The sequence below is a fragment of the Miscanthus floridulus genome, chromosome 6, assembly GCF_019320115.1.
Source record: "Miscanthus floridulus cultivar M001 chromosome 6, ASM1932011v1, whole genome shotgun sequence".
In the NCBI taxonomy this organism is placed as follows: domain Eukaryota; kingdom Viridiplantae; phylum Streptophyta; class Magnoliopsida; order Poales; family Poaceae; genus Miscanthus; species Miscanthus floridulus.
The window spans coordinates 27,852,086-27,866,769 of record NC_089585.1 but is presented as its reverse complement, the minus strand read 5'-3'; the positions used below and the strand labels follow the sequence as shown (position 1 = coordinate 27,866,769).

Genomic DNA, 14,684 nt, shown 5'->3' with positions numbered 1-14,684 from the left:
TGCCATAAATGGCATGGCGACGGCGGCTCACCCACGTGCGCGCACGGTAGAGGCAAGACGCACAAGGCTGGCAACAACACAGAGGTGTAGCGGATCAGCGTGAACGTGATGATGATGCAATGGCAGCGGCAGTGTCGCGATGCGAGTAGCAGTGGCGGATGCGATGGTAGCGTAGCACGGGTGAAAGGTCCTAGTATGGCTAGAGGGGGGGTGAATAGCCTATTTAAAATTCTACAAATCAACTAGAGCAATTTAATTAGTATGACAAATAGCGTAATGCAAACTTGCTCTAGCTCTACAAGGGTTGCAAGCCACCTATCCAACAATTCTAGTTGCAATGATTACTTAGGCACACAAATTTGCTATTCTCAAGAGCTCAACTAGATGAATGTAAACAACAAAGCAAGCTCTCAATTCTAATTACTCTAAAGAGCTTGTGTCAACTAGTTTGCAAGAATGTAATCAAGTAAGTAGGGTGATTATACCGCCGTGTAGGGGATGAACCAATCACAAGATGAAGATTAAGCCAATCACCGAGAGAATACAAATGACAAGAGACAATCGATTTTTCTCTCGAGGTTCACGTGTTTGCCAACACGCTAGTCCTCATTGTGTCGACGAACACTTGGTGGTTCGGCGGCTAAGAGGTGTTTCACAAACCTCGTCCACACGATAGGACACCACAAGAACCGACCCACAAGGGAGGTAACTCAATGACACGAGCAATTTACTAGAGTTACCTTTCGGCACTCCGCCGGGGAAGGTACAACTCCCCTCACAATCACCGAAGGCGGCCACGAACAATCACCAACTCATGTCGATCCTTCACCGCTGCTCCAACCATCTAGGTGGTGGCAACCACCAAGAGTAACAAGCGAAATCCGCAGCGCAACACGAATACCAAGTGCCTCTAGATGCAATCACTCAAGCAATGCACTTGGATTCTCTCCCAATCTCACAATGATGATGGATCAATGATAGAGATAAGTGGGAGGACTTTGGCTAAGCTCACAAGGTTGCTATGTCAATGAAAATGTGTAAGAGTTATCCCTTGAGCCGGCCATGGGGCTATAAATAGAGCCCTCATCAAATAGAGCCGTTATACCCCTTCACTGGGCAAAACGTGCTCTGATCGGATGCTCCAGTCATACTGACCGGACGCTGGCCCTCAGCGTCCGGTCGCCCGATGGACGCCATGCGTCACCAGCTTCAAACGTTGTTCGTCAGATTTCAACGACTACAAAGCTGACCGGACGCTCTGGTAAAACTGACCGGACGCTGGCCCTCAGCGTCCGGTCGCCCGATGGACGCCACGTGTCACCAGCTTCAAACGTTGTTCGTTAGATTTCAACGGCTACGAAGCTGACCGGATGCTCCGGTAAAACTAACCGGACGCTGAAGCCCCAGCGTCCGGTCGTTTTTAGTAAGGTCCTCGAGGCATATTTTTTCGACCGGACGCGTCCGGTCCACCTTGACCAGATGCAGACTAGCGTCTGGTGCTCAACCCTATCCACTGTGCCGTCTGACAGCTCGACCGGACACAGCCTTTCAGCGTCCGGTCGCTGAGTGACCCAGCGTCCGGTCAGTAGACCGACGCCAGCATCATTTCGACCAACTCTATTTCAACTCTAACTTCTTCACCCTTGCTCAAATGTGTCAACCACCAAGAATTTTGCATTCGGCGCAATAGAAAATAGACATTTCATTTTCCCAAAAGTGATGAATTTTCACAAATATTATCAAGGGTGTTAGCACTCCACTAGATCCTAAATGCATATGCAATGAGTTAGAGCATCTAGTGGCACTTTGATAACCGCATTCCGATACGAGTTTCACTCCACTTAATAGTATGGCTATCTATTCTAAATGTGATCACACTCACTAAGTGTCTTGATCACTAAAACAAAATGGCTCCTACATTTTATACCTTTACCTTGAGCCTTTTGTTTTTCTCTTTCTTCTTTTCCAAGTTTAAGCATTTGACCATCACCATGCCATCATCATTGTCATGATCTTTGCCATTGCTTTATCACTTGGAGTAGTGCTACCTATCTCATAATCATCTTGATAAACTAGGTTAGCACTTAGGGTTTCATCAATTAACCAAAACCAAACTAGAGCTTTTCAGCGGGACAGGGCAGGAGACAGCGGTAGCGGCTCCACGTGGTGGGGCCAGCGGTAGCCGAGCCATGGCCAGGCCAGAGATGGCCACGACAGGCCAGCGCGCAGCAACGCGCACGCATGACCATGTGTGCGGCATGGGGAAGTCCACGTGGTGACCACGCACCCGGTGCCAACCAATTCCGAGACAGTGACGCGCATGAATTTTAAAGCGCTCAACACGACCAAACGGTTGCTTTAGGACCTAAACCATCTTCACCATGCTCAAGATGGCGCATGAGACTACCAAATCGAGCTATAATACTACACCACTCCTTAACCCAATCTCTCATAATAAATTATTAAACATAGCAATGTCTAGCAGTTGGTAGACTTGAAAACTTCTAAGTTTTTGAGCTGAATTTGATTTCCATTGCGATCTAAATGATTTACGGTGTAACAGAGGTGATGTAGGCTTCGGAGACCTGCTCTCCCGGACGCCAATGACACATCGGCGATGGGATGGGGAAGACGGTGGTGGCGCAACACAATGGCAAGAGGAGTAGATGAATTGTCTATGCTGAGGATGACGTCTCATCCCAATATATACACGCGTCGTAGCTATGGTGGGTAATTAGGTGCGCAATCACATCATTAAGATGATTGACTCGCCCTTAGTCGACCAGAGAAATTAGTGCAATAACCATTAATTATTGCAATAATTGCTTACCAAAATAGGCCAGCGCAATTTTCTCCATGCATGCAAAAATACTGAGTAGCAAAAGAGAGTCGAAGCGAGCAGCGCGCGTGTTTCTTCCTTTTCTTCTTCTCATAGCTTCAACTAGTTGGATACAACTCAACTATTTAAGTTGGCCTCACTCCACCTAGAGTAGCAATATGGGTCTAAAGTCCCCTATCATACCATACATATGTGAGTGGACCTTTCAGATTTATTTGGGCCTGCCTAAATCTTCGAACAATACTTCTCACTGCATTCTTAGTCCAAAATAATGCTCATTCTTGATCCAAATTTAATCCAAGCACCAAAAGCATCCAATATCTCAAATTTTATGTGTTATTATTTTGTTCTCTATAGAAAGCACAAACGCAAATCTTGGAAATCTTGATGGGCATAAGCTACATCAACATGAAGACAACCCATCACAATAATGTATGATAAAGACAAGGTATATTATTTCTTTGAAAAAATTAAAGATATAATTAAATTTAGTACATTAGTAATTTAAAGCCATAACCTTTAGAAATGGTTCCTGAAAGATCCAACTACATGAGAAAATATATAAGAATATAAGTTAGAAAAAATGTCAAAAGTTAATTGATGGACACACATGGCAATTCTGCCCTTGTGATGCCAGCTAATTTATGTTCATTGCCAAACGGCATAGTAGTATATGCATCTAACGTCAACAAAAGTATATGAATGTAATAAAATTTGAATAATTAATCATGTATCACAATCCAAACAGAAGCATCCAAATGAGCCATAATTAAAAAATTGGACTTGCTAGCACCTAGACATTCGATCCGAGGCATTAGCGTCGGACGGTGCTCCCGCACCCACGCCTGAAGCACCTATCCTATTCCATAGGCCATGTGGGCCCAAGCATGTGTAGGTTCACCGCGAGCCCGCTCCGTTTCACACGCCCACATGCAAGCAGCAGCACCACCACCAGCAAGTGCGCGTGGTGACCTACGATAGCGCACTAGCAGCAACAACATGTGCTTCCCTGAGATCTACTTTTGAAACATCCAAATGAAACACTTGAAACAAACATCTGAAACACTTGAAACATGTGGGTATAGCCATAGCAACATGTGCAACACTGGATTTACTTTTGAAACATTCAGATGCAACACTTGCAACATACAAAAAAGATAGATGAACACTTGCAAAAAAACACCTGAAAAACACTTGCAAACCCATTGCAAAACATACGCAACATCCAGATAAAACACTTGCAACATATGTGTGAAATATTTGCAACATCCAAATAAACACACTTGCAACATATGTCTGAAAACAGATGAAATATTGGGAACAAATGCTTACAATATACGTGTACAAACCATTGCGACAGATGCAACGTCCCGATCTACTTTTGCAACATTCCGTATGAAACACTTGCGACATACCTCTAAAACATTTGAAATATAAGCTTGCAATATGCACTTTTAGTACAACATCTCTTTGTTGCTTGCGAGAGCTCATTGGCGTGTGAAGTTCATTAGTATAGAGCCCATTGGTGGCGCGGCGTGACCAGCCAGGGGGTGTGACAGCCGTCGAGCGCGGCGGGCGGAGCGGAGCTGCCCTTGGTTTCTTTGAGCCTAGCGAGGGAGCTTTGCATCATTGGTAGACCAACAAGGGACATCGTAGTCTTGGAGTGGACCAAGTACGGGGTAGTTGTGGATCGGCCAAGGGGCACGATGGGGTGACGGCCAGAGCGCGCAGCCGCCCTCCATTTCTTCAAGTCCGGCGATGGAGCTTCACGTCATAGGCAGACTAGCCAAGGGACACCGCAGCCTTGGCGTAGACCGAGCAGGGACCAGTTACGGACCGGTCAGGGGGCGCGATACGACGGCAGCTAGCCTTAGGGCACTGTGGATTACAGACTCCGGGGGCATAGGTGAGGCCGGTGACCAGGCGAGGAACCCCACGGTTGCGGCGCTGCGGGAGCACAGTCATGGTGGAGCATGATTGCGGTGCTACGATGGAGAGCCTTCTAGAGAATGGAGTAGCAGGACAAGGTTAGAGGCAACTAGACAAGAGGATACGCCAGATGGGCCGTTGGGCTAGTGACAGTCCGGACAATTGAACGCCCTGACCAGAGCATTACTGATATTATTAGGGTTAGATTACACTACTACTAAAAACTTAATGGAGACGGACATAAATGATTAACCGAGGCGGGCATCGCAACCGCCACGGTCCAAAAGTCACTGTAAATGGATCTTTTCCGAAGCGGTTCAAATGCCCACATCGGTTAATAAAATTAAAAAAAAAAGAAAAAAGCCCATAGCCCAAACCAGGCCTGGATCCGCCGTCGCTCGCTGGGGCCACACCGCCGTGTCACACGTGTGCGCTCGCTGGAGCCACGACGGGCCCGTGCTCGCCGTCGTGGTGGTCGACCAGGCTCCTACCCGCCAGATCCACCATCGGCGGGCTCGTCCTCGTCGGATCCGCTACCGACAGACTCGTCCTCACCGGATCCACCACTAGAGAGCTCCTCCCCGTCGGATCCACCGCTGGTGGGCTCGTGCTCACCGGATCCACCACCGAAGAGCTCCTCCCCGCCCCGCTGGATCTACGCTGGGAGAGAGATAGGAAGAGACGCCGCTAGAGGCACCACGCCCGCCACGCCGCCTCCACCACGCCAGAGAGCCGAGCGAGGAAGAGGGAGAGGGCGAAGGAGAGGGTGGCGGTGCTGCTCAGGGAGGGGAGAAGGAGAGGGTATGGCGACGCCGCTCGGGGAGGGGAGAACGAGAGGGTGACGGAGAGGGAGGGGGGCATTTGGGCACTGGGATGTCGCGAGGAGAGGAAGAAGTCGCTCTCGGGCGCTCGAGAGAGGAGGAAGTCAGATAGAGGGTGAGGTGAGGATGAAACCCTAAGTTACCTATTTATGCTTGAACACGCCTATTGGGCCTCGGCACGTCTCTGAAAATGGAAGCGTTATTGGATGCCCTGTCTCCGTTAATAGATTTTAGGAGGTGGTTATTTTTTAACTACCTCCATAAATCTATTTTGCGAGGCGGTTGATTGTAACCGCTTCGGTTAATAAAAATGCCCGCCTCCGTTAATCTCAGGCATTAACCCAGGCGGTTGGATTTTGCAAACGCATTGGTTAATTAAAAGGCACCAGCCTCGCAAAAATTATTTGTGTAGTAGTGTTAGGGTAAGATTTGTATAATTTATATTTTTATTATTTTCTATTTGAATTAGGATTTCTATTTGGCTGACCCATCTATTTGATTAGAATTGCTAGCTATCTAGGTTACCTTAAATCTGTGTCAAAGCCGTGCCATGTCTATATTCATGGAATTAGTTAAGGGAGGTGGTAAAGTACGGTGGAGCTACAAATAGAATGAAATTTTGGCTCTTTAAAATGTATTGGATAATTTAGATAGATTTTAGGAAAAAGTCCATTTTTAGCCCTCCAACTATAGCTGTAGTGTTGTTCTAGCCCTCTAACTTCAAAACCAGACACACGCAGTCCCTCAACTCTTAAAACCGTTTAAAATTGGCCCTTGCGCCCATTTGACCGTGGTTTCTGCACAGTAAACCCATCACGACCCCGCCTGTCAGGTCTTTCCCTCTCACCGCAAGGTTGGGACCACCTGTCATCCCCCTCCCTCTCTTCACGGGCCCCGCCTGTCAGGCCTTTCCCCAACCTCCCCACCACACGTCGTTGCCACCACGGCAGCCAGCACAGGCAGCGCTAGCCATGGCTGCTGCTGCTGCTACTCGCGCCATGGCTCGCTGCTTGCCCGCGCGGGCCCTGCGTCCGGCTCGCCGCTCGCCTGCGCCGCCGTGGTGCCCTGCTCCCTGCTCGCCCGCGCGGCGCCGACACCCCGCTCGCCACTCACCTGCGCCATCGCGGTGCGCTGCTCACTGCTCGCCCATGCGGCCACGTCCTGGGCTAGAGCTTCACCATGGAAGGTGCAGCAGCCCCACCGCTGGACACCTTCAGGCTGCCGTTGCTGCCGCTGTTGGGGCATTCTTCCTCACGCTGCTCGCTGGCGTCTTCTTGTACGTCCAGGTCTCCGCACGCTGTTTGCGTTCGCCGGCTCGCCGCCGATGCCAAGGCCGCCTCTGCTATAGCCAAGCTCTGCAAGTGCACGTGCGGCCGCCGCCTCTGCAACTATGGCTGCAACATGGCGAGCACCTAGGCAGAGCCAATAGGCACTCCTTTCCTTCAATTGAGGCTCCAGGTGTCCCGTAGGCCTCAACGCCAGTGTCCAAAACTCACGGCGGAGTCCACACCGTGACTAAGCGCACGGCGGAGCTCCGGCTGGCTGCTGCTTGCTTTGCTTTGCATGCGCGCTGGGAGGGAAGGGGTGCCGAGCGTGCGCTGCAGCCTGCTCGGTGAGCTGGGCATGGAACCGGAGAGAGTCGTGGAGGGATAGGGATGGTGCGGTGGTGACTGTCCGCGGCAATGGCTGCGGCGGACTGGTGGAGGTGGTGTGGTGGTGACCGTCCACGGCAATGGCTACGGCGGCGAGTTGCTCGACTGTGCTAGCGGTCCTGGGGCCTCAGCGGAGCAGGCTCCGGCGTGAGCTGGGCGGCAACGGCGCTCGACATGGATCCTTCTTCATGATCGCCCATCTCCGCGCTCATAGCAGAGCAGAGCAGTTCTTCATGGATTGTGCTCGCCCATCTCTGCGCTCGCCATGCTCGCGGCCAGAGGTCCCTTGCTCGCCCGCGCTTAGCGCCGCGTGCTCAGCCCCTTCAGTGTTGCCCAGCTTGAAGAAGAGGAAAGGCGAGCGATTTCCTGATGCAGAGAGAGATTTGGTGGTGCGCCGCCGTGCTTCTTGTATTAGCTTGAAGCAAAGAGATTTGGGGATGCTTGTATTAGCGTGAAGCAGAGAGAGATTTGTTGGCCGTAGCTCGGCCGGAGGTGAAGAAGGACTGCTCTGCACTGCTCCGAGCACGGCGAGCACAGAGATGGGCAAGCATGGCGAGCACAATCCGTCGCGCTTCTCTGCTCCGAGGACACCACTCCGAAGATGGTGCTTCTCTGCTCCGAGGTTTGACTGCACGAGGACGGCGAAGCATGCGGCTGGCAGCAAGCGCACACGCCTCGGTATCCGTCGTGCACACCGGTGAGGTCGTAGGGGCATGGCCTGGCGTAGATGCCAGACGAGGCCAGGGTCGTGACATCCAGCATGCGGGGATGACGGAGGAGCTCTGCTGGGGTCCGCGCCGCGCCACACGAGCCCTGCCGCCACGGCGGTCAAGCAGATGCAGGCCGCCGCTCCTCCCACCGTGGGCCATTGGAGGAGGAGATGCGGGCCGCCGCGCCGGAGGAGGAGCAGAGCAGATGCGGGTGAGATGGGAGGTGAGGAGGAGCCGAGCAGATGCGTCGGCGAGGAGCACCGGAGGAGGAGTAGAGCGGATGTGTCGGCGAGGAAGGAGGGGTGCGCGGGTGAGATGGGAGGTTGGGGAAAGGCCTAACCGGCGGAGCCCGTGAAGAGAGTTGTCCATCCGCTCGCCGGAGTCCCGCGCCTCCACCTCCTCCTCTGCTCCCTCTTCTTCTTCCTCCTCTCCTCTATTCTCTGCTTTGCCGCCGTCGCCGCGCCTGCTCTGTTTCACCGCTCCGCTCTTGCTCTCTCCCACGCCAAGCGTCGCCGTGAAGAGAGGGAGGGGGATGACAGGTGGTCCCAACCTGGCGGTGAGAGAGAAAGGCCTGACAAACGGGGTCGTGGCGGGTTTACTATGCGGAAACCACGGTCGAACGGGCGCGGGGGCCAATTTTAAACAGTTTTAAGAGTTGATGGACTGCACATGTTTGGTTTTGGAGTTAGAGAGCTAGAACAAAACTGCAGTCATAGTTGGAGGAGCAAAAATAGGCTTTTTCCTAGATTTTAAGTAGATAGCTTTTTTTTGTTCGGGGAGAAGTAGATAGCTAACTGGCCGTGATAGACCGATGGTGAATGGCCACGTTGACCGCGAGACGAAGAGACGAACATCCGTGAACTCACCCTGTACCCCGTAGTCCCGTACCCGTCGTCTGGGCTTGCCGACAGTCCGTAAGATAACAGCCCATACTTTGCCCTGCTCGCCAACAAGTAAACTCTCACTCGCGCTGTCGCTACTCCGCGGAGCGAGAGGGACAAGTGTCTGCCCTGTTGGCCACTTGGTTGGACAAAATTTACACTAGGCCATCACGTCAAAAATATCTCCAACGAACTGATTCTATCGCATCCACTCATATTGCTCCAAAAACCGATATCTTCGCAAACAAGTTGTTGCCCAGACTTTGGCACTAAACAAGGACCACGTAAAATGCCGTCTTTCATTTAGTGCCGACATCTCATTCATAGCTTTATTGTTTTCTAACGGCAGATATCATGTCTCTCAACCATCAAATCCAAATCCCTTGTAATCTAAAAAAAAAGAAATCCAAATCCAACCAGAAAAGTAGCTTTCGATCGTTGTAGTGCCCAGCTCTTCCTCTAACCCTCTTTCGCCTATAAAGCTAGCTGGTAGCTAGTGGCGTCCTCACTGTCTGCGCCACTGACTCACCGCAAAGAAGCTATCCAATGGCAGAGGGCAACAACTCCGGCAACCTTTTCTCCAGCGGCAAGCTGGTCGCGGAGGCCGCCGCGTCGGTGTTCCAGCTGAAGAGCGCGGAGAACGTCGACAAGAAGGAGGTCGCCGGCGCGGCGGCTGACATCCTGCACGCGGCGTCCACGTACGGCAAGTTCGAGGACAAGCCGGCCGGGCAGTACATCGAGAAGGCCGAGGGATACCTCAAGGAGTTCAGCACGGGACACGCCGGCGCCGGCGCCGAGCAGCCAGGCGACGCGGCCCCTCGGAAGCCAGCGGCACCGGCGCCGGCGGAGGCTGAGGCACCCAAGGAGCCGGCGGTGCCTGCGCCGGCAGCGGAGGAAGGCGGCAAGTCGTCGTCGGAGGGGTTTGGCCTCGGCGACGTCGTGAAGGACGCTGAGCAGCTCGTGGAGAAGCAGGGCGGCGGCGGGGAGGAAAGCTCCGCCGGCGCCGCCGGTGGGCTGTTTAAGATGGCCCAGGGCTTCCTCAAGTAGATGGAACTCGATCAAAGCTCCATCCACGCCCTGCTCTTGATTTGCCTGGCCAACGTGTAGCTGTGTCTGTTGTGTAATTAACTTCAAATAATGTTGCCTTCGTTTCACACCCCAAAAAAATGTTGCCTTCGCTTTGTGTTCTTCAAGTTGTCTGTGTAATAACCGAGAACGTTGTAGCAGTGTGCTTTTCGACCTGTCTTTTGATATAATTAAAAAACTATGTTGTATAAACATTCATACTGCTTTTAGTTTGTCAACTTTTAACAGCGGAACCTTGTGTCCGTACCGCTTTGATCAAATCCCGTACTTCATATAATGTCCAACGCAAAAGTATTTGACGATCAACATAAATTAAAATAACTTGAGCTATCCAATACAAATCTAATGTTACAGTTTGTATGACTCCTCACAAGAATTGCAAATGAAAAAAGATGTAATGTACAGTTTTGCTTAATGTTTCCAAGTGAAAACACACTCAAAGAGGATCGAGTGAACTATATTACCTATTCTTTTCATGAAGGACTCATCTCATCCCATAAACACAAACTTTCATTAAGTAAGGATTGATGTTATAAATTTGAAAGTTGGAATTCATATAAGAGATGCAGAGTTGTCGGGGCCGAGCATGGGGCCTCGGACATTGCGGCGGTCAGGAAGCCGGACTGTGGACTTGGGTAGTTGGGCGTGTCAGCGAGTCGGGGCGCGGATGTCGGGCTTTCTCGGTATGCCAAATAGCTATTTTCCCAAAATGCTCACACTTGGGCGTCCGTCTATCCCAACCCGAAAAAACGGATCTCCTCACTCTGCGCTCGTCTCCCACTCCATGCTCGTCCGTTGTTCGGCCGTCCACTCGCCCCGCTCCGCCGTGGCGCCTCCATCTCGTGCCGTGGCCCACTCCGGCACGCCGCCGCCGCCATCCCCCGCGGTGCACCCCATCCCCTGCGGCGCCTCCATCCCACGCTGGCCCCATGCCTGTCCTCCGCAGCGTCCAGGCCAGGCGGCCAGTAGAGAGGACCGTCGCGCAGGCGCAGGTGCAGCTAGCCACTGACAGGCCACACCACCATCCTCGGCCTCCAGCTGTCTGGAACTGGCCGTTCCCCAGCCCGCGCCGCACATATCGAAGAAGGGTGAAAAACGTATGTTGCAAGCCTTATATTTCAAGTGTTTCATATGTTTCATATGGTATGTTGCAAAAGTTTCATATGGATGTTGCAAAAGTAGATCTGGATGTTGCATATGTTGAAAGCTTCTGTTTCCAATGTTTAATCTATTTTTTCAGACGTATGTTGCAAGTGTGTTTATTTGATGTTGCATATATTTCACACGTGTGTTGCAAGTGTTTTATCTAGATATTGCGTATGTTTTACAATGACTTTTCATGTGTTTTCAGGTATTTTTGCAAGTGTTTCAGATGCATGTTTCAAATGTTTCATCTTCTTCAGACGTATGTTGCAAGTGTCGCCTCTAGATGCTTCAAAAATAGATCGGGTGTTGCACATGTTGCAGTGACTGTCGGTACCTGGCGGAACAGTGGCCTATGTACCGCAGGGCTTCGGCTCCTACCTCGCGCGGCGTGCCTCTCCTCTCCTCTCCCTCCCCTTCCTTCCATCTCACCTCGGCGTTGGTCTTAGAGTGGGGGTTGTCGAGCTTGCTATGTTCGGACGTAGGGGCTGGCGTGGGATGGGACGCGGGATGCAGGTGGCGTGGGATGGGACGAGGGGACGCAGGGGGCATGGATGGGATGTGATGCAGGTGCAAGGGGGTGTGGGATGCGATGCGGGTGCAGGTGCAGGAGCAGCGTCGGTATGAGTCTTGCGGCCGGACGTCCAGGCGCTAGCCCTTCCTTTTTTTTCTCAATCATGAAAAGCACTACGTAGAATAAGATTTGTAGGGGCGGCTCTAGAGGCTCTGTAGGGGCGGTTTGCCCAACCGCCCCTACGCAAGGGTCTCTACAAATCATGTACTCCCTCCATACCTACAAAGGAAGTCATCCTAGCTCACACCACCGATTTCGCAAAGTTTGTCGTCTTGGCCGCGCGGTCGTGGTTATGGACATGTTTGCCCCTGCATTAATCACGGAGTCCATCATTCCGTGCATGTTTATCGTTCCGCGAGCGTGCACAGCGGCAGTAATCATGGCCGCTTCGTATTACTCGACGCCCGTTCGCACGCCTCCCTTAAATGCCACGCCCCTTCATCTACCGCTAGCCTCGCCGCGCGCCTTCATCTATAGCATCATCTCGCCGCTCTTCGTCGAGGACTCCGTCGAGCCATGGACGACGTCGAGGCGCTGCTCTCCGTCAAGGACTCCATCGATTCGCTGCTCTCCGTCGAGGACTCTATCGAGGCGCTGTCGGCTTCCGTCTACGTGCTGGACTCCATCGTGGAGGTGCAGCCTGCCGTCGAGGACTCCATCTACGTAGAGGTGTCGGCTTCCGGCGAGGCGCCGCAGGAGGTGCCAGTCTCCATCGTCGAGGTGCCAGACTCCATCGAGGGCAGGCAGTGTGCTCGTTGCGGCACGTTGCACGCCGGCGGCGTCTTCTCAGAAGCTTGCTTCCATGCACGACGCAATGCTCGTAGGTGTGCACGTTGTGGACTCATGCACGAAGACTATGACCTATCAGCACAGATGTTGCATGACCAGGTGAAGTTTGAGTGTGAGATCTACATTCCTAATGTGCACAAACTTCAAATGGATGGTGAGACCATTATTTTGCCCGAGGAAGTTATCAAGAAGTTGGACGAGCACATTCACTCAGTGGCAAACAAAGATCATTAAGGTACAATGATTTAACCTAAGATACATGCATCTCCATACTTGAATGTTCTAATCTGCATAAACTAACTTGATCATTCTAAGTTTCAGGGACAGTAGCAATGGCTTCAGCAAGCAATGAAAGTTCACATCCAATTTGTAGTGGCAGCCTATCTTGCCTCTCTAGTTTGTCCTTGTGCATGTGAGGTATCTTGAATTTGTTGCACCCTTTAACCTTCATGGCTTCCTTCAAAACACTTTCGAAGTGTTACAAATATCCTATTTGTTTTCCATGGGGAGTACTCCATGAATGCCTATATAACATGTGTTGAAGAAAATCAATGAATGAGCACATTTTCATGTTAAATAAACATTGCAACATGTGAACAATTGATCTTTTTACCTGTTGGATGGCTGGAACTAGATTTTCTATTGTTTTTGCATCTTTCTTGTATTGAATTGCTTGAATAGCCCGAAAAAAACCCAAGTCCAAAATGTTAAAATCCGGAGAATTGGGTGGTTGACAAATGAGTCTTATGTCGTAGCCTTCTTGCTTAGCAGCCTCACAAAACTCAGGATCATCCAATTTTAAATGTGAAGGGGCATTATCTTGTTGAATGAATATCGGCTTGCTCACATCTTCTCTAGGCCATTTGGCTCTAATGGCAGGGCAACACTTTGTTTAACATGAAATCGCTAATCACATCTCTTGTGATTGAAGTAATTGGCTTGATCACTAGTTCTCCACGAAGACAGTTTTGACTTCTTCTAACAGCCAGTTCATAAGTTACCAAGGGAAAACAACCTATTTTGCCATCAAAAACACACTCTCCATTCCTAAACCTTGGCCGAGCACAAACACACAAGAACATGAGCCTAGGGATGTAGTTCTTGTTCTTACAAGTGCGATGAGGGTCATCTTCCTCGGGTAGCAAATAATATTTCTCAGATTTTTGAGATAAGTAGAATCATTTTTCATCAATGAACACATAGTCAAAAAAATCCTTAAACCTTGGATCACCAACCAAACCTTGCTTAACCATATCAACACACCACTTCAACCTAGTCATCTTGTTTGTATCAGTGAGGTACGGTTTGATGCTACTAGAGTGGCGCCTAAGCAACCCCTTTTTTAAATACCTTTGAATCATAGACTTGCTTATACCAAGTTTGCTAGACATATCTTCTACGGTCATTCTTTGTTTGAGTGGAATGCTACGCAATTGTTCCAAGTCTAGAGGGATTGCCTTGCGACCACATCTACCCCTCTTTTGACTAGCAACCACAACCGGAATGTCATTGGCAAGTTGGTCTTTACCTCGCTTCCATAAGCACTGTACAGTTCGAATGTGGAGTCCAAAACGATCAGCAACAATGCTTGTATCTTTCTTGCCAAGTTTTACATTTTTACTCCTAGCTAACAATGCTTGGTACACTTGTTTTGTTTGTTGTTCGGCCATGTCCTTCAATCGGTACCTCAACAACATGTTCTAGTAAAACAAAAAAAATGAATAACATTCATCTACTTAGCCGAGAGCATAACGAAAGGAAAAACAACCCGAGAGCATTACCAGCAACGTTTGCAACGTAACCTAAGTCAACAGCGCCAAATTCATCCAATGGAAGGTTCAAATCAAATCCTAAAGATAAGGAAACAACAAAATGAGAAATTTGCATGCTACGAACATCATAAAAGGAAAATCCAAATTGAGTAACAATAGGCACAATACCAGCATTGCCGTCACCTTCTTCTATGCGGACGTTGAGATCAAAGGCAAGCATTCCTTGGATCAGCCATTTCATTTGATAGATGGAAACAGGAGCTAAGAAGAACACCGGACAGTGGTAACGTGAAGCTAAGAAGGAAAGCAACGTTTCTTGCCTTTAAATAGATGGCGCAGACAGGCAGTCCAAACGTTTCGCAGCGATGAAACCGGGTCATCGTGCGCGCCAGCAAAAAAAAGCGCGCCACGCGAACGTTTCACAGCGAAGAACAAAAATTTGGAAACGAACTGCACACGCTTCAAAAAATTTTGGCAACGAACCCTTG

General features: G+C 50.4%; 2 protein-coding genes across 3 annotated transcripts; both read left to right on the top strand.

Annotated features, from left to right (window-relative positions):
- Positions 1-9,326: 9,326 nt before the first annotated feature.
- Positions 9,327-10,122, top strand: LOC136457944 (nodulin-related protein 2-like). Its single transcript, XM_066457967.1, has one exon. The coding sequence runs from the start codon at positions 9,379-9,381 to the stop codon at positions 9,877-9,879; it is 501 nt and encodes a 166-aa protein (XP_066314064.1). The 5' UTR covers positions 9,327-9,378; the 3' UTR covers positions 9,880-10,122.
- Positions 10,123-10,247: 125 nt separating this feature from the next.
- On the top strand, positions 10,248-12,862 carry LOC136457943 (uncharacterized). 2 transcript variants are annotated; one of them, XM_066457965.1, is made up of 3 exons: positions 10,248-11,015; positions 11,270-12,659; positions 12,740-12,862. In XM_066457965.1, exon 2 carries the CDS (start codon positions 12,152-12,154, stop codon positions 12,656-12,658), a length of 507 nt encoding a protein of 168 aa, XP_066314062.1. In that variant the 5' UTR covers positions 10,248-11,015; positions 11,270-12,151; the 3' UTR covers position 12,659; positions 12,740-12,862. The 2 variants fall into 2 exon arrangements, with proteins under 2 accessions (XP_066314062.1, XP_066314063.1); XM_066457966.1 differs by having other exon boundaries at positions 11,270-12,753.
- The last annotated feature ends 1,822 nt before the right edge of the window (positions 12,863-14,684 follow it).

Excerpts from the sequence above, each read along its gene's own strand:
- LOC136457943 (XM_066457965.1), top strand. The coding sequence starts at position 12,152 with ATGGACGACGTCGAGGCGCTGCTCTCCGTCAAGGACTCCATCGATTCG.
- LOC136457944 (XM_066457967.1), top strand. The coding sequence starts at position 9,379 with ATGGCAGAGGGCAACAACTCCGGCAACCTTTTCTCCAGCGGCAAGCTG.